We start from the raw sequence: 27,941 nt of genomic DNA, 5'->3' as shown, positions 1-27,941 counted from the left end.
GGGCTGGGTTGCCATTATCTCCGCAACATTTAGCATGAATAATATCCCGATGTAGGCCGGGATTCTCCCATCCAGCTGAAAGGCAATGACTTTTGGCTGGTCCACCAGTGCCTCAGGATGGGCCTGGCCACCAGAAGACATCCACAGGAGCTGTTTTCAGTCAGGATCTGATAAGGAGATAACGATGGAGGCATTAGGACAGATGACCAAAGGCTTGGTCAAAGAGAACATAGAACATATAACACTACAGCACAAACAGGCCCTACGGCCCACGAGTTGCGCCGATCACATCAACACCTACCAATCTATAGACCTATCTATAACCCCCAATCCCATTAAACCCCATATACTCATCCAGAAGTCTTTTAAAAGACCCCAGCGAGTTCGCCTCCACCACCACTGACGGCAGCCGATTCCATTCACTCACCACCCTCTGAGTGAAAAACTTACCCCTAACATCACTTCTGTACTTTCCTCCCCGCACCTTAAATCTGTGTCCTCTCGTAGCGACCATTTCAACCCGGGGAAATAGCCTCTGAGAATCCACCCTATCGATTCCTCTCAACATTTTATAAACTTCTATCAGGTCGCCTCTCAACCTTCGTCTCTCCAGGGAGAAGAGTCCCAGCTCCCTCAACCTAACTTCATAAGGCATGCCTCCCAGTCCAGGCAACATCCTTGTAAATCTCCTCTGTACCCTCTCAATAGCTTCTACGTCTTTCCTATAGTGAGGCGACCAGAACTGCGCACAGTACTCCAAGTGGGGTCTGACAAGGGTCTTATAAAGTTGCAGCATTACCTCCCGACTCCTAAACTCAATCCCTCGATTTATGAAGGCCAGTACACCATACGCCTTCTTGACGACCTCCTCCACCTGCGAGGCCGATTTAAGAGTCCTGTGGACCCGGACCCCAAGATCCTTCTGCTCTTCTACACTACCAAGACTCCTGCCCTTGATAGTGTACTCGTTCATCCCGTTGGTTCTGCCAAAATGGACGACTACACATTTATCCGCGTTGAAGTCCATCTGCCACTTCTCCGCCCAGTCCTGCATCCTATTTATGTCCTGCTGCAACTTTTGACATCCTTCCAGACCATCCACAACACCACCGACCTTCGTGTCATCAGCGAACTTACTTACCCATCCCTCCACTTCCTCATCCAGGTCATTTATGAAAATGACAAACAGCAAGGGTCCTAGAACAGATCCCTGGGGCACTCCACTGGTGACCGACCCCCATTCAGAAAAAGACCCATCCACAACCACTCTCTGCCTTCTGCAGGCAAGCCAGTTCTGGATCCACAAGGCCAAAGGCCCTTGGATCCCATGCCCTCTCACCTTCTCAAGAAGTCTTGCATGGGGGACCTTATCAAACGCCTTGCTGAAGTCCATGTACACCACGTCCACGGCACTTCCTTCGTCAATGTGTTCAGTCACATTATCGAAGAACTCAACTAGGCTCGTAAGGCACGACCTGCCCTTGACAAATCCATGCTGACTATTCCTGATCATGTCAAACCTCTCCAAATGCTCGTAAATCTTGTCCCTCAGAAGCCTCTCCATCAGCTTACCAACCACTGAGGTCAGACTCACCGGTCGGTAATTTCCCGGGCTATCTCTGTTCCCTTTCTTGAGAGAGGTTTTAAAGCATGTCGTAAAGGAAAAGAGAGAGGGAGAGAGGCGGGGAGGGAATTCCAGAGTTTCAGATCTAGGCAGCTGAAGGCACGGCCACTAATGTTGGAGCGATTAAAATTAGAGATGCTGAAGAAATCGGAATTGGAGGAATGCAGAGGTCTAAGTTTAAAGTTTATTTATTCGTGTCACAAGTAGGCTTACATTAACACTGCAATGAAGTTACTGTGAAAATCCCCTAGTCGCCACACTCCGGTGCCTGTTCGGGTACACTGAGGGAGAATTTAGCACGGCCAATGCACCCTAACCAGCACGTCTTTCAGACTGTGGGGGGAAACCCACGCAGACACAGGGAGAATGTGCAGACTCCACACAGACAGTGACCCGAGCCGGGAATCGAACCCGGGTCCCTGGCACTGTGAGGCAGCGGTGCTAACCCGCTGTGCCACCGTGCTGCCCACCATAAAGCATCCACAGGAGCGGTTATCAGTCAAGATTTGATAAGGACATAAGGAAGGAGGCATTAGGACAATGACCTAAGGCTTGGTCAGATAGGTTTAAAGCATGTCTTAAAGGAAGAGAGAGAGAGAGTCCCAACTCCCACAGCAGCACCCCCTCCTGGTGTGAGGAGCCTGTGCAGTCCAACATGGACATCTCCACCGGTCACATGATCCTGGTAAGCGGGGAGGGAATTCGGGAGGCGATGGGGCTGGGGGAGATTGTTGAAATAGAGAGGCTTTGAGGCCACACTTGTTACGTTAACACCCCCCCCTTCCCCGCCCAGCCCACTACGATTCCCAGGGAGGGTGGGACAGAAAAGTTCTGCCTCGGGTCTTCAGGTTGAACTTGTTCATTTTCAACCATAATGTAAAATTCCATCATGTTGTGATCACTCATCCCGAGAAGATCTTTTACAACTAGGTTATTAATTAGTCCTTTGTCACTTGCGTAATAGGAGATAGAACATAGAACATAGAACACTACAGCACAAACAGGCCCTTCGGCCCACGAGTTGCGCCGATCACATCAACACCTACCAACCTACAGACCTATCTATAACCCTCAATCTCATTAAACCCCATATACTCATCCAGAAGTCTTTTAAAAGACCCCAGCGAGTTCGCCTCCACCACCACTGACGGCAGCCGATTCCATTCACTCACCACCCTCTGAGTGAAAAACTTACCCCTAACATCACTTCTGAACTTCCCTCCTTGCACCTTAAATCTGTGTCCTCTCGTAGCAACCATTTCAACCCGGGGAAATAGCCTCTGAGAGTCCACCCTATCTATTCCTCTCAACATTTTGTAAACTTCTATCAGGTCGCCTCTCAACCTTCGTCTCTCCAGGGAAAAGAGTCCGAGCTCCCTCAACCTAACTTCATAAGGCATGCCTCCCAGTCCAGGCAACATCCTTGTAAATCTCCTCTGTACCCTTTCATAAGAACATAAGAACATAAGAAATAGGAGCAGGAGTAGGCCATCTAGCCCTTCGAGCCTGCCCCGCCATTCAATAAGATCATGGCTGATCTGTCGTGGCTCAGTTCCACTTTCCCGCCCTCTCCCCATAACCCTTAATCCCCTCTCTTATCAAGAACCCATCAACCCGCTTCTTAAAAATATTTAGCGAGGCAGCCTCCACCACTTCAACGGGCAGAGAATTCCAGAGATTCACCACCCTTTGAGTGAAGAAGTTCCTCCTCAACTCCGTTCTAAACCGCCTCCCCTTTATCTTGAGGCTGTGCCCCCTAGTCCTACTGTCTTTTTTGAGCGGGAAGAGTCTCTCCACCTCTATCCTATCCATCCCATTCATCATCTTATACGTCTCAATGAGATCTCCCCTCATTCTTCTAAACTCTAACGAGTACAAGCCTAGTTTATTCAGCCTCTCCTCATAGCTCAATCCCCTCAACTCCGGTATCAGCCTAGTAAACCTCCTCTGCACTCCCTCCAGGGCCAAAATATCCTTGCGCAGGTGCGGCGCCCAAAACTGCACACAGTACTCCAGCTGCGGCCTCACCAATGCCCTATACAGCTGCAGCAAGACCTCCCTACTTTTATATTCAATCCCCCTCGCTATGAAGGCCAGCATCCCATTTGCCTTCCTGACCACCTGCTGCACCTGCAAGCTGGGTTTTTGCGACTCATGCACAAGGACCCCGAGGTCCCTCTGCACCGTCGCCTGCTGCAGTTTTTCGCCCCGTAAGTAATAGTCCTTCCTACCATTCTTCCTACCAAAGTGGACCACCTCACACTTGCCAACATTAAATTCCATTTGCCATTTCCTGGCCCATTCGCCCAGCCTATCTAGATCCTTCTGCAGACTCTCCACACCCTCCGCACAATTTGCCTTTCCCCCAATCTTGGTGTCATCAGCAAATTTCGACACCCTGCACTCGGTTCCCTTTCAATAGCTTCTACATCTTTCCTATAGTGAGGCGACCAGAACTGCGCACAATACTCTAAATGAGGCCTGACAAGGGTCTTATAAAGTTGCAGCATTACCTCCCGACTCCTAAACTCAATCCCTCGATTAATGAAGGCCAGTACACCATACACCTTCTTAACCACATCCTCCACCTGCGAGGCCAATTTAAGAGTCCTGTGGACCCGGACCCCTAGATCCTTCTGCTCTTCAACACTACTCAGACTTCTGCCCTTAATAGTGTACTCGTTCATCCCGATCTAGAGATCTAGAATAGTGAAACTAAACAAAAATAACTTCTTCTTGTTCCTCTCTGCAGGAACTATGCCGACAGCACATGGCGGCCAAATCGTCCTACACCCGCACGGAGACCGTGGACACCTCCCGAGTCAGTAGCGTGTCATCTCAGTTCAGTGACGCTCCGCAAGCGAGTCCCAGCTCCCACAGCAGCACCCCCTCCTGGTGTGAGGAGCCTGTGCAGTCCAACATGGACATCTCCACCGGTCACATGATCCTGGTAAGCGGCGTGGCTGGAATTGGAGGGGAGGGAGGTTGTTGGGGGGGGGGGGGGGCGGTTTGTTTGAGGCAGAGTGTAACGGGAGTGAGGAGAGGGGAGGGTGAGGGAGTGAGGAGGAGATGAGGGAAGCAGAGGCGGGGGGAGTGAGATGACGGAAGTGAGGGTAGCAGAGCAGAGGAGCAGGAGTGAGGGTGGGGTGGGGTTTTGAGCGAGTGGGGAGGAAGGATAGGAGGTGGGTAGGTTGGAGGGGGGCTGAGGGGAGGGTGAGAGCGAGCAGGGGAGGTTGGCAGAGTGAAGGATTGGGAGTGTGGCAAGCGGAGGAGAGGGGGGAACCTGAAGATTTAGCAGAACTTTGATTAATAAAGCCAAGAAGCTCTGTGACCTTCTCAACGGCCTCTTCCACCTGTCCCACCAACTTTTAATATTTCTGCACATGCATCCCCAAGTTTGATCAGAGTCTTTACAGCACGGAAGGAGGCCATTCATCCCATTGAGTCCATGCCAGCTCTCTGTAGAGCAACACATTCAGTCCCACTCTCTTATCTTGCCTTAAGTGACCACCCAATTTCATTGGAGATCATTAGTGGGTATAATATGTAGGGATATGGGGCTAGGGCCTGGGTTGGGATTGTGTTCGGCGCAGACTCGATGGGCCGAAGGGCCTCTTTCTGCACTGTAGGGTTTTATGATTCTATGATCTTCTATTACTGGTCCCCCCCAACCCTCGCAGACAACTAGTCCCTGATCATAATCGCTCCGGAATGCTTTTCCTCACGTTTCCCACTCCCCCACCCCTCTATATTTTGCTCAGAGTCTTAAATCTGTGTCCCTGTGTGCTCAACTCTTCCTGAACCTACTTTAACACTGTACAATTTAATTCACGCAGCCTCTCCTCACTTTACCTTCACATCTTTGAAGAACCCTCAGCAATGACCCACCCACCCCCACCCGGCTCCCCTCGTGACCCCACCGTTGACCTTGTGACGTCTTTTGCTTCTTTTCCAGGCCTACATGGAAGATCACCTGAAGACCAAGGACCGCCTGCACAAGGAGTGGGAGGCTCTGTGTGCCTACCAGGCCGAACCAAACTCCTGTTCCATTGGACAGAGCGAGGCAAACATCAAAAAGAGCCGAAATCCAGACTTTGTTCCTTGTATGTGTGAGAAATTGTGTCTTTCTTAAATACACGCAGGCTGGGTGGGGTGGACGATAGATGACTGGAGGGGGTCATTGAACTGTGGGCGTGGGTTCAAATCCCACGGTGGCAGCGGGTGGAATTTAAATTCAATGATTTTGTTTTATTCATTTGTGGGACATGGGTGTTGCTGGCTGGTCAGCAGTTATTGCCCATCCCTAGATGCCCAAGAAGGGCAGTTGAGAGTTAATCAGATTCTGGAGTCACATGTAGGCCAGACTGGGTAAGGATGGCAGATTTCCTTCCCTGAAGGGCATTAGTGAACCAGATGGGTTTTTTCTGACAATCGACAATGGTTTCGTGGTCATCAGTAGATTCTTAATTCTAGATTTTTTTTTATTGAATTCACATTCCACCATCTGCCGGGATTCGAACCCAGGCCCCCAGAGCATTATCCTGGGATTACGAGTCCAGCAACAATACCACAATACCACTGCTTCCCCTGGAATATAAAGCTAATTTTAGTAATGGCGACCAGGGCGGCCATCGGCGATTGTTGTCTGGCCTATTACAGAAAGGATGTTATTAAACTAGAAAGAGTGCAGAAGAGATTTACTAGGATGCTATTGGGACTTGATGGTTTCAGTTATAAGGAGAGGCTGGATAGACTGGGACTTTTTTTCTCTGGTGCGTAGAAGGCTGAGGGGTGATCTTATAGAGGTCTATAAAATAATGACAGGCATAGAATCAGCTAGATATTCAATATCTTGTCCCAAAGTTAGGGAATTCTAAAACTAGAGGGCACAGGTTTAAGGTGAGAGGGGAGAGATACAAAAAGGTCCAGAGGGGCAATTTTTTCACACAGAGGGTGGTGAGTGTCTGGAACAAGCTGCCAGAGGTAGGCATAGAGACTGGTACAATTTTGTCTTTTAAAAAGCATTTAGACAGTTACGTGGGTAAGATGGGTATAGAGGGATATGGGCCAAATGTGGGCAATTGGGACTAGCTTAGTGATTTTAAAAAAAGGGCGGCAGGGACAAGTTGGGCCGAAGGGCCTGTTTCCACTCTGTAAATCTCTATGATTCTACGACCTCTGAAATAGTTGAGTGAGGCACTCAGTTCCGGGGTAATGTGGGATGGGCAACTAAGGCTGGCCTAGCTAGTGACGCCCACCTCCCATGAAAGAATAAAGAATAAAAATGGGCAGAATGGCCTCCTGTGCTATATCAATCTAAGATTCTATCTAATAACCTGGAGCCACCAGCTGTGTCCCAATGGAGAGAGAGAGACTGAGGGACTGAGTTTGGTTGGTGGTTGTTTTTCTTTTCAAATTGAAACATTGGAACATTTGGCCCCGTCCATCAGATAGTTGTTTGAGAGAAGTGGATGTGTTCTGTCCAGTGTCCTGACTAATCCCAGTCCACAAACAGCAACGTGGTAAAGACCAGATAGTAATCTGATTAGAAATATTCACCCAGGTTTCACATGCACCTAAGGGGTTAGGCAAGACCTCGGTTCGATGCCACATTCTAAAGATGGCACCTCCGGCAGTGTGGCACTCCTTCAGTACGGACAATGGGCGTCTCAGCCTGGATCTTGTGCCGGTGTCTCTCCTCTGGGAGTGGAACCTGGACCCACAGCCTTCAACTGACCCAGAAGTGACGATGTGAGCAGGAACTGTTGCCCTGTTCCAGAAGCTGGACGCTATCTGTCCAGGCGGGTTGGGAAATGCGTCTGGCCTTGGACAGTGGAATAATTCAGAGCGTTTGTTCTTGTCCTGTGCCTGAGGAACATTCAGTACAAACACTGATCGAATGTACCATCATTACACCGAGCATCATTAGCTCCACTCTGTGGTACTGAGTGGGCAATTTCCTGAACTATTTCACACACTCTGCTATTTAAAACACATCCCTAGCCGGGTTCCTGTTGCAGCGCAGTCACTTGGGAGAGAGAAGAGTTTTGTTTTATTCATTCATAGGACACAGGCCTCACTGGCTGGCCAGCATTTATTGCCCATCCCTGGTTGCCCTTGTTCAAAGGGGCGTGGCTCTGGAATCACAGTCTGGGCCAGACCGGGTAAGGACGGCAGATTTCCTTCCGTAAAGGGCATTAGTGAACCAAATGGGTTTTTCCGACAATTGACAATGGTTTCATGGATTCTTAATTCCAGATGTTTTTTATTGAATTCAACTTCCACCGTCCGCTGTGGCGGGATTCGAACCTGGGTCCCCAGAACGTTAGCTGAGTTTCTGGATTAATAAACTGTTGAAATAATCCACCCATTGTTGAGCAGAGGAGGAGGCCGTTCAGCCTTCAGTTCCTGTGCTGGCTCTTTGAACGAGCTGTACAATTCCCACTTTCCCATTCCCTTCCCTCCATCGGCTGGCAACTTTTTTTTTAACTTTTCAAATATTTATCCAATTCCCTTTGGAAAGTTATCACTGGGCCTGCTTCCAGATCGCAACAACCCACTCTGTTAGAAATAAAAACATTCTCCTCAGTTTTGTTTTCTCGTTCTTCCGTCAGTGATTTTCAGTCTGGTTATTAACCATCCTGGCTGTGGGAACAATGTCTTTGTACTCCTAAATTGCCCGGGATGTGTCGGTTAGAGGGATGAGCGGGGTAAATATGTGGGGTTACCGGAATAGGGCCCAGGTGGGATTGTGGTCGGTGCAGACTCGATGGGCTGAATGGCCTCCTTCCGTGTTGTAGGGATTCTAATCGCAGCTTCTCTAGTCTCTAAGAACAGTCTGCCAGAACATTAGTGTGCAGCACGTGCATACAAACATGCAAATTAGAAGCAAGAATAGGCCATTCAGCCCGTCTAGCTCACTCTGCCATTTGCCTTGATCATGTTGATCTGATGGTGTCCTCAACTCCACTTTATTGAGAGCCAGTTTCGAATATAAAAGTTGGTAAATTATGTTACAGTTATATAAAATGGCACGGTGGTTAGCACTGCTGCTTCACAGCTCCAGGGACCTGGGTTCGATTCCCGGCTCGGGTCACTGTCTGTGTGGAGGTTGCACATTCTCCTCATGTCTGCGTGGGTTTCCTCCGCGTGCTCCGGTTTCCTCCCGCAGTCCAAAGATGTGGGGGTTAGGTTGATTGGCCATGCTAGGAAATTGTCCCTTAATGTCCTGAGATGCTTAGGTTAGAGGGATTAGCGGGTAAGATATACGGGGATGGGGCCTGGGTGGGATTGTGTTCGGTGCAGACTCGATGGGCCGAAGGGCCTCTTTCTGCACTGTAGGGTTCTCTGATTCTATAAAACATTGGTTCAGCCACATTTGGAATACTGTGTTCAATTCTGGTCAGAACATTACCAAAAGGATGTGGAGGCTTTGGAGAAGGTACAGAAAAGGTTTACCAGGATGTTGCCTGGTATGGAGGGTATGAGCTAAGAGGGGAGATTGAATAAACTGGGATTGTTCTCCCTGGAAAGACGGAGGCTGAGGGGTGACCTGATAGAAGTTTATAAAATTATGAGGGATATGGATAGGGTGAACAATTGGAAGCTTTTTCCCAGGGCAGAAATGACAATTACAAAGGGGCACAAGTTCGAGATAAGGAGGAGTGGGGAGGGGGGGAGTGGGGGAGGGGGTAGTGGGGAGCGGGGGCGGGGGTAGTGGGGGGGGTGGGGGGGTAAGGGGGGGCAAAGGTTCAGTGGAGATGTGCAGGGGACGATTTTTACACAGAGGGGGCCAAGTGAGGTGGTTGAGGCAGGTACACGAGCGACATTTAAGTCTTATCTGGATAGGCCCGTGAGCAGGTGGGGTATTGAGGGATTCAGGCGGTTGGTCTAGATAGGACAACGTGATTAGCACAGGCTTGGTGGGCCGAAGGGCCTGTTCCTGTGCTGTACCTAACCTTGTTCACTTTCCTGTCTACCCCGTATGATTCTTAACTCCCAAGTCAATCGAGAGTCTGTCTAATTCACCGTAAAAGGATTCAGTTTCAGTGAGCAGTGAAGTTATTTTGTGAGGGGAAAATGACCCACTGAACTGGGGATGTAGGGCATGATCATTGTTTCGTAATTAAAAAAGAAAGGCTTGCATTTATGTAGCACCTTTCATGACCTCAGGTTGTTCCCAAAGTGCTTGGCAGCTAATTAAATACATGTGATGTGTGGTCACTGTTGTAATGTAAGAAACACAACATCCAATTTTCACACAGCAAGATCCCACAAACACCAACATTGTAATGACCATAGAATCTGTTTCAATGATGTTGATTTATTTATTTATTCACTCATCGTAAGTAGGCTTACATTAACACTGCAATGAAGTTACTGTGAAAACCCCCTAGCCGCCACAGCCCGGTGCCTGTTGGGGTAGATTGAGGTAGAATTTAGCACGGCCAATCCACCCAACCCGCACGTCTTTCGGGACTGTGGGAGGAAACCAGAGCACCCAGAGGAAACCCACGCAGGCATGGGGAGAACGTGCAGAGAGTGACCCAAGCTGGGAGTCGAACGCGGGTCCCCGGCGCTGTGAGCCAGCAGTGCTGACCACTGTCCACTGTGCTACAAAAGACCCTCAGTTCCCTGGGAACGTTCCAGTAAATCTCCCCTGCGCGCCCTCCCCGAGACCCTCTCGCCCTGCCCAAAGTGGGATGGTCGGAATCGATCGCAGTGCACCGGCTGGGACCTGACTGGCTCTGCGTACAGGTTTAAACATCAGTTATGTGGTTACCTAACTCTGGTGCCTGTTTATGTAGCTGAGGTCTCGACATGCTGTCTGCCTGATCAGTCTGTCCTGTCACCTTCACAGAATGGTGTCTGCTCACCAACAGGTCTGTCTGTTCCTGCTTCTCCCTAATTTTGTACCGTTCAGTTAACTTGATGGAGACTAAATTTGTTCATTCCCTGACTATGCAGGTCTCTGGTGCACAAGTTTAAATCTGTTGCCACTCCGCACTAATAATTATAGCACTTGAAAGAGAATCACAGGAACATTTAGTAACGTAACTATTGTTGGCGTGGAGACTGGGCTAGGATCATGAGTAATCCTGTTCCAATCCGGCTCCTGCTCTCAATGTGGGTGGCAGTCCAATCATAAACCCCACAGCAATTTTTTTTTTAATCTAATGAACAAAGCCTTTTTTTGGGGACTGGGTCATTGAAGTAAAGTAAAGTTTATTTATTCGTCACGATCAGGCTTACTGCAATGAAATTACTGTGAAATTCCCCTAGTCGCCACACTCCGGATCAGTGCACCCTAACCAGCAAACCTTCCGGACTGCGGGAGGAAACCCACGCAGACACGGGGAGAACGTGCAGACTCCACACAGACAGTGGCCCAAGCCGGGAATCGAACCCAGGTTCCTGGCGCTGTGAGGCAGCAGGGCTAACCACCGTGCCAACTAATTCAATCAAGGCTAGGTTAGAGCAATTTTTGATCGACAAGGGAGTCGTGGGCTTATGGGGGAAAACAGGAAAGTGGAGTTGAGAGTGCGTCCAGATCAGCCTGGCCTTGTTGAATGGTGGAGCGGGCTGGGAGGATCCACTCCAGCCCCTCAGTCCCGTGGACCTATCTTCCAGTCTTTAGTTGGGCCTCAGCTGAAGTACTGTGTCCAAATATGGGCACCACACTCGAGGAGGAATGTCGAGGCCTCGGAGAGGGCGTGGAGGAGATTAACTGGAACGGTATCGAGAAAGAGGCACCTCTGTTATCTGGAGAGACGGGAGAAGCTGGGATTGTTCCCCTTGGTGCAGTGAAGGTTGAGGTGGTTTCTCACTGGTGGTTTCAGTGAAGATGGAGGACTGCTGGAGGCTACGCTTAAACCGATTGTTAAAGAGCCTGAGGGATGATGAGATTTCTTTTGAATTACAGTTGTTATGATCTGGAATGTGATTCCTGGAAGGGTGGTAGGACAGGAATGAATTGTAACTTGCAGAAGGTGAATTAATTGGGAGGGAGCAGAGAGGAAGCAAAACTAATTAAATAAAGAGGCAACGCCTCAGCCAATCAGAATCCACTCGCCAATCGATCACCACTCTTCTCATGATGTATAAATCGTTGCTTCCTTCACATCGGTATTCTTGTGAATTGTCCTGATGAGTGCAGGAGGAAAAGCTTCTACAACATGTCTTTTTCTCAGCAATACTCAAGTAGCTGTTTCATAAGAAATGGAACATCTAAGTTATAAAGAGAGGTTGGATCGGCAAGGATTGTTTTCTCTGGAGCAGAGAAGACTGAGGTGTGACCTGATTGAGGTGTTCGAGATTATGAGGGGCATGGACAGGGTGGATAGGGAGTCTTAGTTGAAGGGTCAGTTACGAGGGGACACAAGTTAAAAGTGGGAAGTGGGGGGTTTAGAGGGGATGTGAGGAAAAACCTTTTTACCCAGAGGGTGGCGATGGTCCGGAATGCGCTGCCTGGGAGGGTGGTGGGGGGCGGGATGCCTCACATCCTTTATAAAGTACCTGGATGAGTACTTGGCACGCCATAACATTCAGGGCTATGGACCAAGTGCTGGCAAGTGGGATTAGGTGGGCAGGTCAGGGTCATTCATGCATCGCTGCAAACTCGATGGGCCAAAGGGCCTCTTCTGTACTGTGTACTAGTCTGTGATTAAGAGGCTAGGGAAGGAATAAAGGGCCAAATGGTCTCCTTAACCGTCCTATGATACAGGACGGCAATGTTGAAAGTTTGGGGTGAAAATTAGTCTCGAAACAGTGGTTGACTGGCACCGGAGATCTGGATTCTCCTGAGTTGCAGACTCCGGGAGGAACGGAAGGTGAGGAAGGAAAATAGGTTTGGAGAGCTGAGGAGAATTACCCGGAGCAAGAGAAGGTGCGAGGAATCTTGCCTTCAATACAATGAGGAACAGCATCATCAAAATGGTCAGATTGTCACCCAGGGAGCCACCAGTCTCGACACCCTCAGCAAAATGAGCAGAGGAGGTGTCCCAGAATTCAAAGCTTAATTGCTGTTGTATTTCCTTCAACCGGGACCACGGTCCTTACACACGTACCGCTTGTCGGATGCTTCAGAAAGTTCCCAAAGTCGTGAAAGATGCTACAGGAAGTACTTATTTTTATTCTGTTTAGGTTGAAGTCACCGTCACATTGTGAAGCTGGAAGAACAATGCAGGGACCAGTTTGTGAATAGATTCCCCAGAGGGATCTTGAGGTCGCTAAACCGTTGTGTGCTGGGGAAACGATATTCTGGATCCAGGGGGGAGCGCTTTGATTGAGGCTGATACAAGAATTGATGGGGGTGTAGAGACAAACACTTTCTCTGCTGGTGGAGGTGCGGAGGGTGAGGGGGCACGACATGACAGTCAAAGTTGGAGGAAAGAAAGCACTTCTTCACGTAAGGAGTGTGAGAAATGTGGAACTCTCTTCCACAGAAAAGCAGTTACTGTTAGCTCAGTTACAAGCCACGATGGCTAGCTGGAGTTAGGATACAGCTCAGTGAATAGGGGAACAGGCTGAAGGGGCTGAATGGCCTCCACCTGTTATGGAGGAACCTATATCTGGGAACATGGGGAGGCCACAAGTGGAATCTTGGGATTGAGTACAGGACTGGGAGCAAAACAACAAATCTTCCCAGCTTGGGATGTGGGAGGTCAGCGAGAGGACAAGCTGGCCACCAAACACAAAATTGTACTAATTTTAGTCTCTTGTTTTCTAGATGACCATAACCGTATGATTCTGAAAGCCGAGGCTAACCCCTCCAGGACAGATTTCATCAACGCCAGTCCAATCGTAAGTCAGCACGATGCTTGTTGAAGTGATTGAGAAGCCTGGGTGTAGGGTCAGAGGTCATAACACTTTGACCTACAGTGTGGCCCATCAACAAAGAAGGAGAGAAATCGAGCTCAGACATGGCAAGGCTTGAGTTTCAAGGCGTCTGTGAATTGTGAAAGGAACGTGGGGTTATAGGAAAAGGGATTGTGATCGGTGCAGACTCAATGGGCCGAATGGTCTCCTTCACCGTTGGGATTCTATCATTCTATGAATGTATGAGTTGCCAACCCTCCAGGGTTGCCCTGGAGTCTCCAGGAATCACAGAATTATAAAGTGACCACAGCAGAGAAGAAGGCCATTCGGCCCGATGTCGGCTCTCTGCAACAACAACTCAGTGAGTCCCACTCCCTCAGCTTCTCACCACAGCCCTGAAAATCATTTCTCCTCGGATAATTACCTATTTCCCCTTTGGAAACCAATGATTGCTCCCACCTCTACCACACTCTCGGCGGGCGGGGGGGGGGTTATTGCATTCCAGATCCTAACTGTTGCAATGTTGCCTACATGCCACTGTAATGTAAAGACGCTCGGCAAAGCAACGGTCAACATGGGACTGAGAATAGAAATGGCCACGGTATGATGTATAGACTCACATGGTAAGAGACTCCAGTCCAGGGAGTACCTCTGTAAGTAAGCAGCCTACCTGCATGGAACATCTTTGTACTTCATCCTCCCTTGGATTTGTAAATAATTAAAAGGTTCATGGTTAAATATACAAGCCCTGTTCATCAACACATCACCATGCACCATATTACATGGCAGCAGTGGGGATCTACTAAAGGACATCACATCAGAGATCGTACCACAATTAAATTTCCAGATGGCATTTGATATAGCGTCACAACACATATCACAGAAAATGAAAGCTCATAGAAAAGGGTGATATATTGGATAGAAGATTAACTGGCTAAGAGGAAGCAGAGAGAAGAGCTAAATATTTTTATCAGGTTGGCAGGATATGATGAGTTGTGTGCTACAGGGATCAGTGCCGGGGCCTCAGATTTTTACAATTTATTTACATGACCTGGATGAAAGGATTGAAGGGATGCTTGTCAAATTTGCTGTTGACACAAGAATAGAACAAAGAACAACACAGCACAGGAAACAGGCCCTTCGGCCCAACGAGCCAGCCCCGCCCCGCCCATTTTAACACTCAGTGAGTGCCTCATTCCAATCCTTCTCCTACCTACAACTTTTATCTACGCCTCTTGGACTCCACAGTAAAGGTGTGGAAGAGGGTGGAAGACAATTTGTGAGGAGGACCTAAGGAGGGCCATAAAGAGGTTTGGCAAGTGGGCAAAAATCTGGTAAATGGATTATAATGTGGGAAAATGTAAAATTGTCCATTTTGGCAGGAAGAATGAAAAAGAAGCTTATCATTGAAATGGTGAGAGATTTCAGAGCTCTGAGAAGCAGAGGGATCTGGGTGTCTGAGTGTATGAATCACAAAAGGTTAGGAAATTGAATAGAATGTTATTGCTTATTGTGAGGAGAATTAGATACAAAAATACACAGGTTATGCTTCAGTTGTACGAACACTGGTGAGAACACACCTGGAGTATTATAGAATCCCGACAGTGCAAGAAGGAGGCCATTCACCCCATCAAGTCTGTACAATCCCACCCAGACCCTATTCCCGTAATATCACATATTTACCCCTGTTAATCCCCGGACACAAGGGTCAATTTAGCATGGCCAATCAACCGAAACCCACACACCTTTGGAGTGTGGGAGGAAACCGGAACGCCCAGAGGAAACCCACACAGACCTGGGGAGAACTCCACACAGACCAGAATTGATAGAGCAGTCCCTGGCACTGTGAGGCTAACCCTCTGTGCCACCGTGTCGCCCACAATTGCATACTGTTTAGGTCTCTTTATTTGAGGATGGATCAAGCCCTCTCTTGTCATCTTGGATTGGGAATGTCTCAACTTGTTAAGACTCCAAATTGGACTTGATTAGATTGAATTGGAATAAGAAAACAAAATAAAAAGGAAGGATGTAAATACTTTGGAAGCATCTCAGGGAAGGTTTATTTGACTAATACCCGGAATGGGTGGGTTGTTTTATGAGGACAGGTTAGAGAGGCTAAACTTGTATCTGCTGGAGTTGAGAAGAGGAAGAGTAAGATCCTGAGGGGTGTTGATAGGGAGGATGTGGAGAGGATGTTTCTTATTGTGGAGAATCTAGAACTCGGAATCAGTGTTTAAAAATAAGAGGTCGCCCATTTAAACTGAAGATGAAGTGAATTTGTTTTCTCTCGGAGGGTGGTGAATCTGTGGAACTCTCTTCTGGTAAAGACAGGGGAAGTAGAGTCTTTGAATAGACTCTTGATAAGTGAGGAGTGATCAGTTACAGAGGGGTTGGCTGGATGCAAATTTGAGGTTACTAGCCATGATCTTATTAAATGGAGCAGGGAGCGAGGGGGCTGAATGGCCTACGCCTGCGCCTTACTCATGGTATGATGAGCTGCAGTGGTGTGAAAGGCGACAGCTCAATGCATGAGCCCAGAAAGGTATCTGAAGACAGACTCGAGAGATGTATGGCCACATTCCCCTCCGGTTCAGTTTTCAAGTTTGCTGATGACACCACCGTAGTGGATCAGATCTCAAACAATGAGAGACAGAGTACAGGAAAGAGATGGAGAATCTGGTGAACTGGTGAGGCAACAAATAATCTCTCCCTCAATGTCAACAAAAGAAAAGGAGATTGTCATCGATTTCAGGAAGCATAAAGGAAAACATACTCCTGTCTACATCAACGGGGATGAAGCAGAAAGGGTCGAGAGCTTCAAGTTTTAGGTGTCCAGATCATCAACAACCTGTCCTGGACCCCCCCCCCATGCCGACACTACAGTTAAGAAAGCCCACCAAAGCCTCTACTTTCTCAGAAGACGAAGGAAATTTGACATGTCAGCTACGACTCTCACCAACTTTTACAGATGCACCATAGAAAGCATCCTTTCTATCACAGCTGTATCACAGCTTGGTCTGGGCTCCTGCTCTGCCCAAGACCGCAAGGAACTACAAAATGTCGTGAATGTAGCCCAATCCATCAGGCAAACCAGCGTCCCATCCACTGACTCTGCCTACACTTCTCGCTGCCTTGGCAAAGCAGCCAGCATAATTAAGGACCCCCATGCAACTTTCTTCCATTGGGAAAAAGATACAAAAGTTTGAGGTCCCGTACCAACTGATCCAAGAACAGCTTCTTCCCTGTTGCCTTCAGACTTCTGAATGGACCCACACTGCGTTAAGTTGATCTTTCTCCACACCCTAGCTTTGACTGTAACACTACATTCTGCACTCTCTCCTTTCCTTCTCTAGGAATGATATGCTTTGTTTAATGCAAGAAACAATACTCTTCATTTACACGTGACAATAATAAATCAAATCACAGCTCAGAAAAGAAATGAAAGACAAGGTTGAAACAGCTTCGCTGCAGGTTCTGAAGACCATCACAAGGTCCCTGCGCGAGGCAGAGTAAAACCCCAGAAAACGACAAAATCCCGAGTGACGCAGTCCACAACTCAGTGATCAAAAGATTCTGAACAAGAAGCTGTGCTTAAGATTATATCTCAGTAGTTTTCAGAACCGAAAGGTAGCTGCAGTAAAATAACATGTTTAAAAAGACTGACCGAGTTGCAAAGGAGAAAGTTCCTGCAGAGTCACAACGCCCTCTGAATACAACCTTTGCAAGCATTTTGGAAACGCTGAAACCTTAGTTTCGAAAAGCACTCTCAACGGAAGGCAAGTGGCTTGTAAGACTTACTTTAAAACAAGCAAAGCACATTTTGTCCCAAACTAAAGCAGAGACAAAACCAAATTCCAATCCCAGTGCAGCACAAAGAGCAGGAACACTCTGTACCTGCACCAATACATTTGTAAAATACAACAACTGCAAAGCTTTTTCAACAATCTGCCCAACATCAAGACTTCAAATAAAAGAGACACAGGGAAGCCAGTTGTATCCTAGCACCCATAGCGCGTGTGGAAAAAATAGTTATTACTCTCAGTCTTAAAGAGACAACAGAATTCAAAGTAGTAACTACAAAAAAAAGGCTGTAGACAGAAATTAGAGTGAGAACAACTGTTAATAAATGTCTGTAAGCAACAGGAAACTTCAGAGAGAGCACACCTCCTCCAAGGGCAACAGGAGACTCCAGAGAGAGCAGACTCCGCCAAGGTCAACACAGGACCCTCAGGGGGAGGGCCACTCTGCCCAGGGTGACAAGAGACCCCGGGGAGAGGACAACCGAGGGCAACAAGAATCCCAGAAGCAAGGACAACAGGAGACCCCCGAGAGAGGGCAACTCGGCCAAAGACAACAAGTGTCCCCGGAGGAAGAGCAATAAAAGGCTCCAGAGCAAAGGCAACAAGGGGACAAATAGTTGGAAGATTGTTCTCCAAGAGGAGTGTGTGACCATTCAGTAGGGTGAAGAAATGAAGGCTGTCTTAAATAGCAGGGTGGAAGCACAACAAAGAAACTGGAGGGTGACTCTGCTGAAATACAGGAAAGCTCAAGATAATGCAAGCAAACTTCACAAAGGAAAGAAAAAGCTTTCGAAAGACTTTCACACACTACAAGAATTCCTCGGGACAGGGTTTATTTCTTTGGGAGATTAAGAAGTGAGTTTAACGTCACTCTGAACAAACTGCCAGTTGGCGGCGAAGAGCGAGCAATGTTCAACAGTCCAGGAGAAATCCGAAAGCTGCAAGACACAGAGTGAAGAGCTGGAGGAACGGCTGAATGGGAAAGGAGAGGCATTGTAATGGAAACAGCTGGAACTTTCCAAGCTGCAAGTTACGGAGCCGAAACAGGACATGGCCAGAGACAGAGCTGGCTAACTGTGTAACCAAAGCAAAGGACAAAATTCTGCTGCAGATCGAGCAAGAAAAGGCAGAAATGAGATTGGAGAACATCAATCCAACATCGATACTCAAAACACCAGAAGATAAGGTTCAGCTGAATGAGAAGATTGATACTGACCCAAAAATAAAACAGCAAATAAATATTTGGCTGAAAATGTGTGACAAGTGGAAGTGAAAGTTCCATTTGTTACTCTACCATATCTGTTAATTAGTGGGTGTCAGTATTTTTATAAAAAGCTGTGCTGAAGACATGATTTCAAAGATGCTAAAATTTGATTTGATTTATTATTGTCACACGTATTAACATACAGTGAAAAATATTGTTTCTTGCACGCTATACAGACAAAGCATACTGTTCATAGAGAAGGAAACAAGAGAGAGTGCAGAATGCACAGCGAGTGTTTAGAATCTGGAATGTACTGTCTGAGAGTGTGGTGGAGACAGATTCACACAGCGAGTGGTTAGGATCTGGAATGTACTGTCTGAGAGTGTGGTGGAGACAGATTCACACAGTGAGTGATTAGGATCTGGAATGTACTGTCTGAGAGTGTGGTGGAGACAGATTCACACAGCGAGTGGTTAGGATCTGGAATGTACTGTCTGAGAGTGTGGCAGAGACAGATTCACACAGCGAGTGATTAGGATCTGGAATGTACTGTCTGAGAGTGTGGCGGAGACAGATTCACACAGCGAGTGATTAGGATCTGGAATGTACTGTCTGAGAGTGTGGTGGAGACAGATTCACACAGTGAGTGATTAGGATCTGGAATGTACTGTCTGAGAGTGTGGTGGAGACAGATTCACACAGCGAGTGGTTAGGATCTGGAATGTACTGTCTGAGAGTGTGGCGGAGACAGAGTCACACAGCGAGTGATTAGGATCTGGAATGTACTGTCTGAGAGTGTGGTGGAGACAGATTCACACAGCGAGTGGTTAGGATCTGGAATGTACTGTCTGAGAGTGTGGTGGAGACAGATTCACACAGCGAGTGATTAGGATCTGGAATGTACTGTCTGAGAGTGTGGCGGAGATAGATTCACACAGCGAGTGATTAGGATCTGGAATGTACTGTCTGAGAGTGTGGCGGAGACAGATTCACACAGCGAGTGATTAGGATCTGGAATGTACTGTCTGAGAGTGTGGTGGAGACAGATTCACACAGCGAGTGGTTAGGATCTGGAATGTACTGTCTGAGAGTGTGGTGGAGGCAGGTTAAATTATGGCTTTCAAAGGGGAGTTGGATCATTATCCGCAGAGAATAAACTTGCCAAGCTGCAGGGGAAGATGGGGTCATTGTTGAATTGCAGACATCCAGCATAGACTCGATAGGCCGAATGGCCACCTTCTGTGCTGGAACCATTCTGATTCTAGATGCAGGAATCAGACAAGATAATATCTGATTGATGCAGTTTGTTCCTGCCAGGCTTCTCTCTGATCTGTTTTGCGTTTCTCTTGTAGATTGACCACGATCCCCGGATGCCAGCCTACATCGCCACCCAAGGCCCCCTCTCACACACCATCTCCGACTTCTGGCAGGTGAGTGCCGGTTTGTAACTGCCACAATCTTTGTTGATCGTTGACTAATCGATGCCCACATCCCACAGCCCAAAGAGCACCATAGACATGTTGACACTGTAATGACCCTGTCCGATCGAGAGAGGGGGAGGAGTGCTGTGGGAAGGGAGGAGAACTTTGGGAGAACTGATGCTGGGTACCCCGAGTAGGAAAGGAGGAGCAGGTCACGTGACCACATGTGAGGTGTGGAGGCCGAGAAAACTTAGGCTTGGGAAGGGTTATAACAACAGAAAACGCTGGGAATAACCAGCACATCTGGCAACGTCTGGAGCGAGACAAACCGAGTTAAAGGGTGGATTGAAAGCTCCCTGAAGTTAGGTGGGAAAGTGGGGACAGTATAATGGGTTGGGAAGCTGTTAAACATTTGAGGTGAAGTTCACCCTTTCACTCTGCAGTAACATCCTGAGTGATGCGCTCCTATAGGATGTCAACCTGAAAAAGACATTTTACCTATCGTACCAATGAGTAATGTGCTCTATGAATTTCAATGCCGGTGTGATGCCAGCTACATGGGCCGTACATCCCAATGACAGGGGCAGTGTACCAAACAATACATCCCTTCAGCTGTTCACAAAAGGCAGAGTACAGACCGTACTCAACCAATCCATACTTGCAAAGCTTGGAATATAGTGTCCAATATTAGCTGTGATTCCATGACAACACTTGCTGAACAACCCTAATTGTGCTAAGAATTCCACTAACAACCAATTGAAGATTATCAGTCGGGTTCACCATGTGGCTTACTGATATTTTCCAGAAGTTACATCTACTCAGCTGTAGGGCGTGTCCTCTGCAGACAAAAGGAATATGTCCAGGCATTGTGCCTTTTTTGAATTGAAAAAAAACCTGGGAGCCATTAATTCCCTGCTGCATTTTCTATGGCAACACCTCAACCAATCAGAATCTACTTGTTAACCAATCAGCACCCTTTTCTCATGCAGTATGAATTGTTGCTCCCTTTGAAATTTGGTATTCTTGCATCTGTCCTGGTGAGCGCTGGACAATAAGCTTGACAGAGTGACTCTTTTTTTCAGCAATACTCAACTTGTATACCACCAAGGAACTATGTGTTTGTTCATTGCACTTAGTTTGTGGGCTGACTCACTTGTGTTCCTAGGAGGTACATATTTGTAACTTGTAGCTCTGTAAATAAATACTTTCTTTATTCATTTGTGGGACATGGGAGTCGCTGGCTGGCCAGCATTTATTGCCCATCCCTAGTCGCCTTTGGAGGGCAGTTGAGAGTCAACCACATTGGCTGTGGCTCTGGAGTCACATGTAGACCAGACCGGGTAAGGACGGCAGATTTCCTTCCCTGAAGGACATTAGTGAACCAGATGGGTTTTTCCAACAGTCGACAGTGGTTTCATGAACATCAGTAGATTCTTAATTCCAGATTTTTATTTAATAAATTCAAATTCCTTCACCTGACCTGGCGGGATTCGAACCCAGGTCCCCAGAACAACAGCTGAGTTTCTGGATTAATAATCCAGTGATAATACCACTCGGCCTTCGCCTCCTGTAAAGCTTGGCTCCAGTTCTATCCTTATCTGCCTAACTTTCAGTCGCACGTTTTGTCTGAGTGGAGGGGGTAGTGAGGACTGTTCCATTGTTTAGACGTTGTATTGACATTGTGTCCTCTTTCAGATGGCCTGGGAGAATGGTTGCACTGTGATCGTCATGCTTACCCCCTTGGTGGAAGACAGCATTAAGCACTGCGACCGTTACTGGCCAGATGAAGGCTCGTCTCTCTACCACATCTACGAGGTAGATCGGGCAACACAACTTGCATTCGAAACCCGTTCAGGGAAGGTTCACCGGACTGACTCCTGGGATGAGGGGTTTGTCTAGTGAGGAAAGGTCGGGCGGTTTGGGCCTGTGCTCACTGGAGTTTAGGAAAATGGGATGTGAATCTTACTGAGTCCATATACCTTCCTGAGGGGGGGCTTGACAGAGTGGACGCTGGGAGTTAACCTCGAGTGGGGAGGACAGTTTAAAAATCAGGAGGGATTGTTAATCTTTGGAATTCTCCCTCCAGTGAGCAGTGGAGGCTGGCTCATTGGATATATTCAAGACTGACTTCGACAGATTTTCTCTGTTGACTCGATACCAGCACCCATCCAGGACTCTTTGTCCCTTCTCACCCCTCAGACTCCGTCCCTCCTAATCCCAGCCCCTGCACGTCCGAAAGACGTGCTGGTCAGGGTGCATTGGCCGTGCTAAATTCCCCCTCAGTGTACCCAAACAGGCACCAGAGTGTGGCGACTGAGGGGATCTTCATAATAACTTCATTGCAGCGTTAATGTAAGCCGACTTGTGACACTGATAAACCTTTATTGGCCCACTGACCCTCCCCTCTCTGAGCTGAGCGTGCTGTACTCAGCAAGGGTCTTGGCTTCGTTCCGTTACATAAGAACATAAGAACATAAGAAATAGGAGCAGGAGTAGGCCATCTAGCCCTTCGAGCCTGCCCCGCCATTCAATAAGATCATGGCTGATCTGTCGTGGCTCAGTTCCACTTTCCCGCCCTCTCCCCATAACCCTTAATCCCTTCTCTTATCAAAAACCCATCAACCCGCTTCTTAAAAATATTTAGCGAGGCAGCCTCCACCACTTCAACGGGCAGAGAATTCCAGAGATTCACCACCCTTTGAGTGAAGAAGTTCCTCCTCAACTCCGTTCTAAACCGCCTCCCCTTTATCTTGAGGCTGTGCCCCCTAGTCCTACTATCCTTTCTGAGCGGGAAGAGTCTCTCCACCTCTATCCTATCCATCCCATTCATCATCTTATACGTCTCAATGAGATCTCCCCTCATTCTTCTAAACTCTAATGAGTACAAGCCTAGTTTATTCAGCCTCTCCTCATAGCTCAATCCCCTCAGCTCCGGTATCAGCCTAGTAAACCTCCTCTGCACTCCCTCCAGGGCCAAAATATCCTTGCGCAGGTGCGGCGCCCAAAACTGCACACAGTACTCCAGCTGCGGCCTCACCAATGCCCTATACAGCTGCAGCAAGACCTCCCTACTTTTATATTCAATCCCCCTCGCTATGAAGGCCAGCATCCCATTCGCCTTCCTGACCACCTGCTGCACCTGCAAGCTGGGTTTTTGCGATTCATGCACAAGGACCCCGAGGTCCCTCTGCACCGTCGCCTGCTGCAGTTTTTCGCCACGTAAGTAATAGTCCTTCCTACCATTATTCCTACCAAAGTGGACCACCTCACACTTGCCAACATTAAATTCCATTTGCCATTTCCTGGCCCATTCGCCCAGCCTATCTAGATCCTTCTGCAGACTCTCCACACCCTCCGCACAATTTGCCGTTCCCCCAATCTTGGTGTCATCAGCAAATTTCGACACCATACACTCGGTTCCCTCCTCCAGATCATCTATATAAATGGTAAATAGCTGAATAAATGGTAAACATCCTCGCCTCAATGAGTTTCGGGCTTGACCTGATGCTGAACTCTCCCTCCGCCGCCTTCGTCTCCGTCCTCACTTCTTTGGACAGGAGTCTCCCCCACCCTGTTCAGCAGATCCCTTCACCCATTCCCCCTCCACCTGGACCCCCTCCCTCTGGCCTCTTACCTGCTCTTGATCTCTTCATGGAGAATTGTTGGAGTGACATTGGCTGCCTCAGTTTCTCGCTCCTCTCACCCGCTCTAACTTTTCTCCTCCCGAACTTGCTGAACTTTGCTCTCTCAGATCCAACCCTGACCTTCATCAAACCCGCCGACAAGGGCAGTGTCTGGCGTACGGGCCTCTACCTCGCAGAGGCTGACGCCATCTCTGACACTTCCTCCTACTTTCCCCTGGGCCACAACCCCTGAACATCAGGTCGCTGTTTCCAGGACTGTCAATGACCTTATCTAATCCGGAGATCTTCCTTCCACTCTCCAACCTCACAGCCTCCTAACCGTGCGACAGCCCCCTCCTACCTCCTTCCCAAAATTCACAAACAGGCCTGCCCCGGTAGGCCAGTCGTGTCAGCTTGTTCCTGCCTCACCAGCCTCATTTCTTCCTATCTTGACTCCATTTTCTCTGCTCTTGCCCAATCGCTTCCCACCTACATCCGTGATTCCTCCGATACCCTACGCCATATTGATGACTTCCAGTTCCCCGGCCCAAACCAGCTCCTCCTCACCATGGATATCCAGTCCCTCGGTTCCCCACCAGGATGGCCTCAAAGCTCTTCACTTCTTCCTTGAACAGAGGTCTGAACAATCCCCATCCACCCACCGCTCTCCTCCGTCTGCCTGAGCTGGTTCTCTCGCTCAACAACTTCTCCTTTAACTCGTCTCACTTCCTCCAAATAAAAGCTGTGGCTTAGGGCATTCGCCCGGGTCCCAGTTATACTGTCTCTTTATGGGTTATGTGGAGCATTCCCGGTTCCAGACCCACTCCGGTCCCCTCCCACAAATCCTTTATTTGTACATCGATGACTATTTCGATGGCGCTTCATGTACTCGTCTGGACCTGGAAAACTTTATCAATTTTGCTTCCAATTTCCACCCAATTATCACTTCCACATGATCCATCTCTGACCCTTCCCTTCCTTGATCTCTCCGTCCCCATTTCTGGTGATAAACTGTCCAGCAGTATCCATTACAAATCCACCGACTCCCACAGCTACCTTGACTGCAGCTCTTCAGATCCCACATCCTGGAAGGACTCCATCCCATTCTCTCGGTTCCTTCGTCTCCACTGCATCTGTTCTGATGATGCCACTCTCCAAAATGGTGCAGCCGATATGTCTCCCTTCTTCTTTAATCGTGTTTTCTCATGCTGTGGTTGACAGGGTTCAGAACTGTGCCCGACTCATACCCCAGGCCACTGCTTTCACCCCTTCTCCTCCCTCCCAGAACCAGGACAGGGTCCCCCTTGTCCTCACTTTTCACCCCACCAACCTCTGCGTTCAAAGAACCATCCTCTGCTATCTCTGCCAATGCCAGCACGATGCCCACCACTCGACACATCTTCTCCTCACTCTCCCGTCAACATTCTCTCCGGGACACCCTGGCCCACTCTTCCATCACACCCATCACCTCACCCACTACCGTGGCGCTGTTCAATGCAGTTGCAACACCTGCCCCTTCACCTCCTCCCTGCTCACCACCCACTCTATTCAGGTAAACCAGTGCTTCACAGGCACCTCCTTCACTCTGGTCTATTGCATTCCCTGCTCCCAATGTGGTCTACCTACACTGCAGACACTAAACACCAGACTGGGTGACCACTATGCAGCACACCTTCAGTCCATCCGCACGCAGGACTCAGACCCTCCTGTCGCTTGCCACTTCAACACCCCCGCCCTGCTCTCCTGTCCGCATGTCCGTCCTTGTCCTTTTGCAATGTTCTCGCGAACCCCAATGTAAAACCGGTGGAACAGCACCTCATCTTCCCATTGGGCACTTTACAGCCTTCTAGACTGAGCATGGAGTTCAACAAATTCACAGCATCAACTCTCCCCTCCACCTTCATCCCAGTTCCACCATTTGTTAAAAAATTATTTTAATTTTTCCTAAATTATTTATTATTTTTAATTTTTACTCATTGATTAACTTTTCCATCCGTCTTTCCATTTTTTCCGTCATCACCGTCTCCCCTCCACCCCCCGAGCCATCTGTTAGCGGTTCCAGGCTGTCCTTTGACACTCTGCTTTGTTCTGCCATTAACACATTCTGATCTCTCTCTCAATGTGCCGCTATTAGCTCCCTTCCTTGTCATGATCACCACTATTTACATTTCCTTTGTCCATGGCATCTTTGTCAATCTCTCCTTTGTCTCCACTTCTCTTTGGCCCTCCATTCAGCCCCCATCAATATAAATCTTATCCTATTTCCATTAGTTCTGAAGAAGGGTCATCCAGATGCAAAACATTGGCTCTGTTCTTCTCTTCACGGATGGCGCACTGTCAGAGGGTCAGTGCTGAGGGAGTGCCGCACTGTCAGAGGGTCAGTGCTGAGGGAGTGCCGCACTGTCAGAGGGTCAGTACTGAGGGAGTGCCGCACTGTCAGAGGGTCAGTGCTGAGGGAGTGCAGCACTGTCAGAGGGTCAGTACTGAGGGAGTGTCGCACTGTCAGAGGGTCAGTGCTGAGGGAGTGCCGCACTGTCAGAGGGTCAGTACTGAGGGAGTGCCGCACTGTCAGAGGGTCAGTACTGAGGGAATGCTGCACTGTCAGAGGGTCAGTACTGAGGGAGTGCCGCACTGTCAGAGGGTCAGTACTGAGGGAGTGCCGCACTGTCAGAGGTTCAGTACTGAGGGAGTGCCGCACTGTCAGAGGGTCAGTACTGAGGGAATGCTGCACTGTCAGAGGGTCAGTACTGAGGGAGTGCCGCACTGTCAGAGGGTCAGTACTGAGGGAGTGCCGCACTGTCAGAGGGTCAGTACTGAGGGAGTGCCGCACTGTCAGAGGGTCAGTGCCGAGGGAGTGCCGCACTGTCAGAGGGTCAGTACTGAGGGAGTGCTGCACTGTTGCAGATGATGCAATGTTAAACTCAGGTCCTGTCTGTCAGGTTGGTGGAAGGGATCCGATGGCCGCTATTTGAAAGATGTGTAGGAGAGCTCCCCCTGGTGTCCTGGAGAAATCTTCAAGCCCCATCATTATAAAAAAGACAGCAGTTCTGTTTATTATCTGACTACTGCTTCTGGGATCTTGCTGTGTGAAATGTAGCCACTATTGCTGTGTTGTAACAGTGGCTACATTTCAAACTATGATCGCTTTGCCTGTCAAGTGCTTTGGAACATCCTGAGATGATAAAAAGCTTTTTGTAAATTCTAATTATTTGAATATTAAGGGTTATGGAGAGAGGGCGGGAATGTGGAACTGAGCCACGACAGATCAGCCATGATCTTATTGAATGGCGGGGCAGGCTCGTGGGGCTAGATGGCCTACTCCTGCTCCTATTTCTTATGTTCTTATGCTCTTATGAATATTCCAGGAGAAACCTCAGGATCCTTCTGTGATGCCTTTTTTCTGTCTGCAGGAATCTAAGGCGAAGGGAATTCCTTGTTCAACGTCTGTACCTAACCCTTTCCTGCTGCTTCCACAGGTCAACCTGGTCTCTGAGCACATCTGGTGTGAGGATTTCCTGGTGCGGAGTTTCTACCTGAAGAACCTGCAGTCCCAGGAGACGCGGACTCTCACCCAGTTCCACTTCCTGAGCTGGCCAGCAGAGGGCATCCCCTCCTCCACCCGACCACTGCTGGATTTCCGCAGGTACGGAGGGGCGGAGAGAGAGGGGGAGGTCGGTGGGCCGGCGGGGGGGGGCGGTGGCGAGGGCTCAGGGAGCCAGCCTGACTCAAGAGGATGCAAGACTTGTCGGGCTGGAAGAGGGGCAGGGCTATCGTCTGGCACAGAGCTAGATTTTTCACTCTTTCATGGGATGTAGGCATCGCTGGCTGGGCCACCATTTATTGTCCATCCCAAACTGTCCTTATAATGATTTTCTCACTTGGCCATTTCCGAGGGCAGTTAAGAGTCAGCCACATTGCTGTGAGTCTTAGAATCCCTACAGTACAGGTGGGGGCCATTTAGCCCATCAAGCCTGCAACCCACCCTATCCCCGTAACCCACGTATTTACCCTTCTAATCCCCCCTCCGAAACTAGGGTCAATTTAGCATGGCCAACCAATCTAACCTTCATATCTTTGGAGAGTGGGAGGAAACCGGAGCACTCGGAGGAAACCCGTGCAGACACGTGGAGAATGTGCAAACTCCACACAGACAGTGATCAAAGCTGGGAATCGAACCCGGGTCCCTGGTGCTGCGAGGCAACAGTGCTAACCACTGTGCCACCGTACCACCAAGGTCTGGAGTCTCATGTAGGCCAGACCAGTTGAGGATGGCAGATTTCCTTCCCTAAAGAACATTAGTGAACCCGATGGGTTTGTCTGACAATCAACAATGGTTTCATGGTCACCATTACTGTGACAAATTTTATATTCCAGATTTATTAGTTTAATTTAAATTCTAGCTGCTGTGGTGGGATTTGAACCCACGCCTATATGGCATTAGCCTGAGCTAAT

General features: G+C 48.6%; 1 protein-coding gene across 2 annotated transcripts in view; it reads left to right on the top strand.

Moving 5' to 3' along the window:
• The window catches only part of LOC145350337 (receptor-type tyrosine-protein phosphatase-like N), a 232,291-nt gene that overhangs the window by 192,629 nt on the left and 11,721 nt on the right, over positions 1 to 27,941 (top strand). For both annotated transcript variants that reach the window (XM_080199564.1, XM_080199563.1), the window contains exons 14-19: positions 4,377 to 4,574; positions 5,580 to 5,727; positions 13,353 to 13,426; positions 19,798 to 19,875; positions 21,562 to 21,681; positions 26,966 to 27,132. In XM_080199564.1, the coding sequence (XP_080055690.1) occupies positions 4,377 to 4,574; positions 5,580 to 5,727; positions 13,353 to 13,426; positions 19,798 to 19,875; positions 21,562 to 21,681; positions 26,966 to 27,132 (785 nt within the window). The remainder of the gene's footprint in view (positions 1 to 4,376; positions 4,575 to 5,579; positions 5,728 to 13,352; positions 13,427 to 19,797; positions 19,876 to 21,561; positions 21,682 to 26,965; positions 27,133 to 27,941) is intronic.

This window comes from Carcharhinus amblyrhynchos, chromosome 11 (assembly GCF_965287045.1).
Source record: "Carcharhinus amblyrhynchos chromosome 11, sCarAmb.v2.hapA, whole genome shotgun sequence".
NCBI classification, from domain to species: Eukaryota; Metazoa; Chordata; class Chondrichthyes; order Carcharhiniformes; family Carcharhinidae; genus Carcharhinus; species Carcharhinus amblyrhynchos.
The sequence above is the reverse complement of the archived record's forward strand: the minus strand, read 5'-3'. Positions and strand labels throughout refer to the sequence as shown.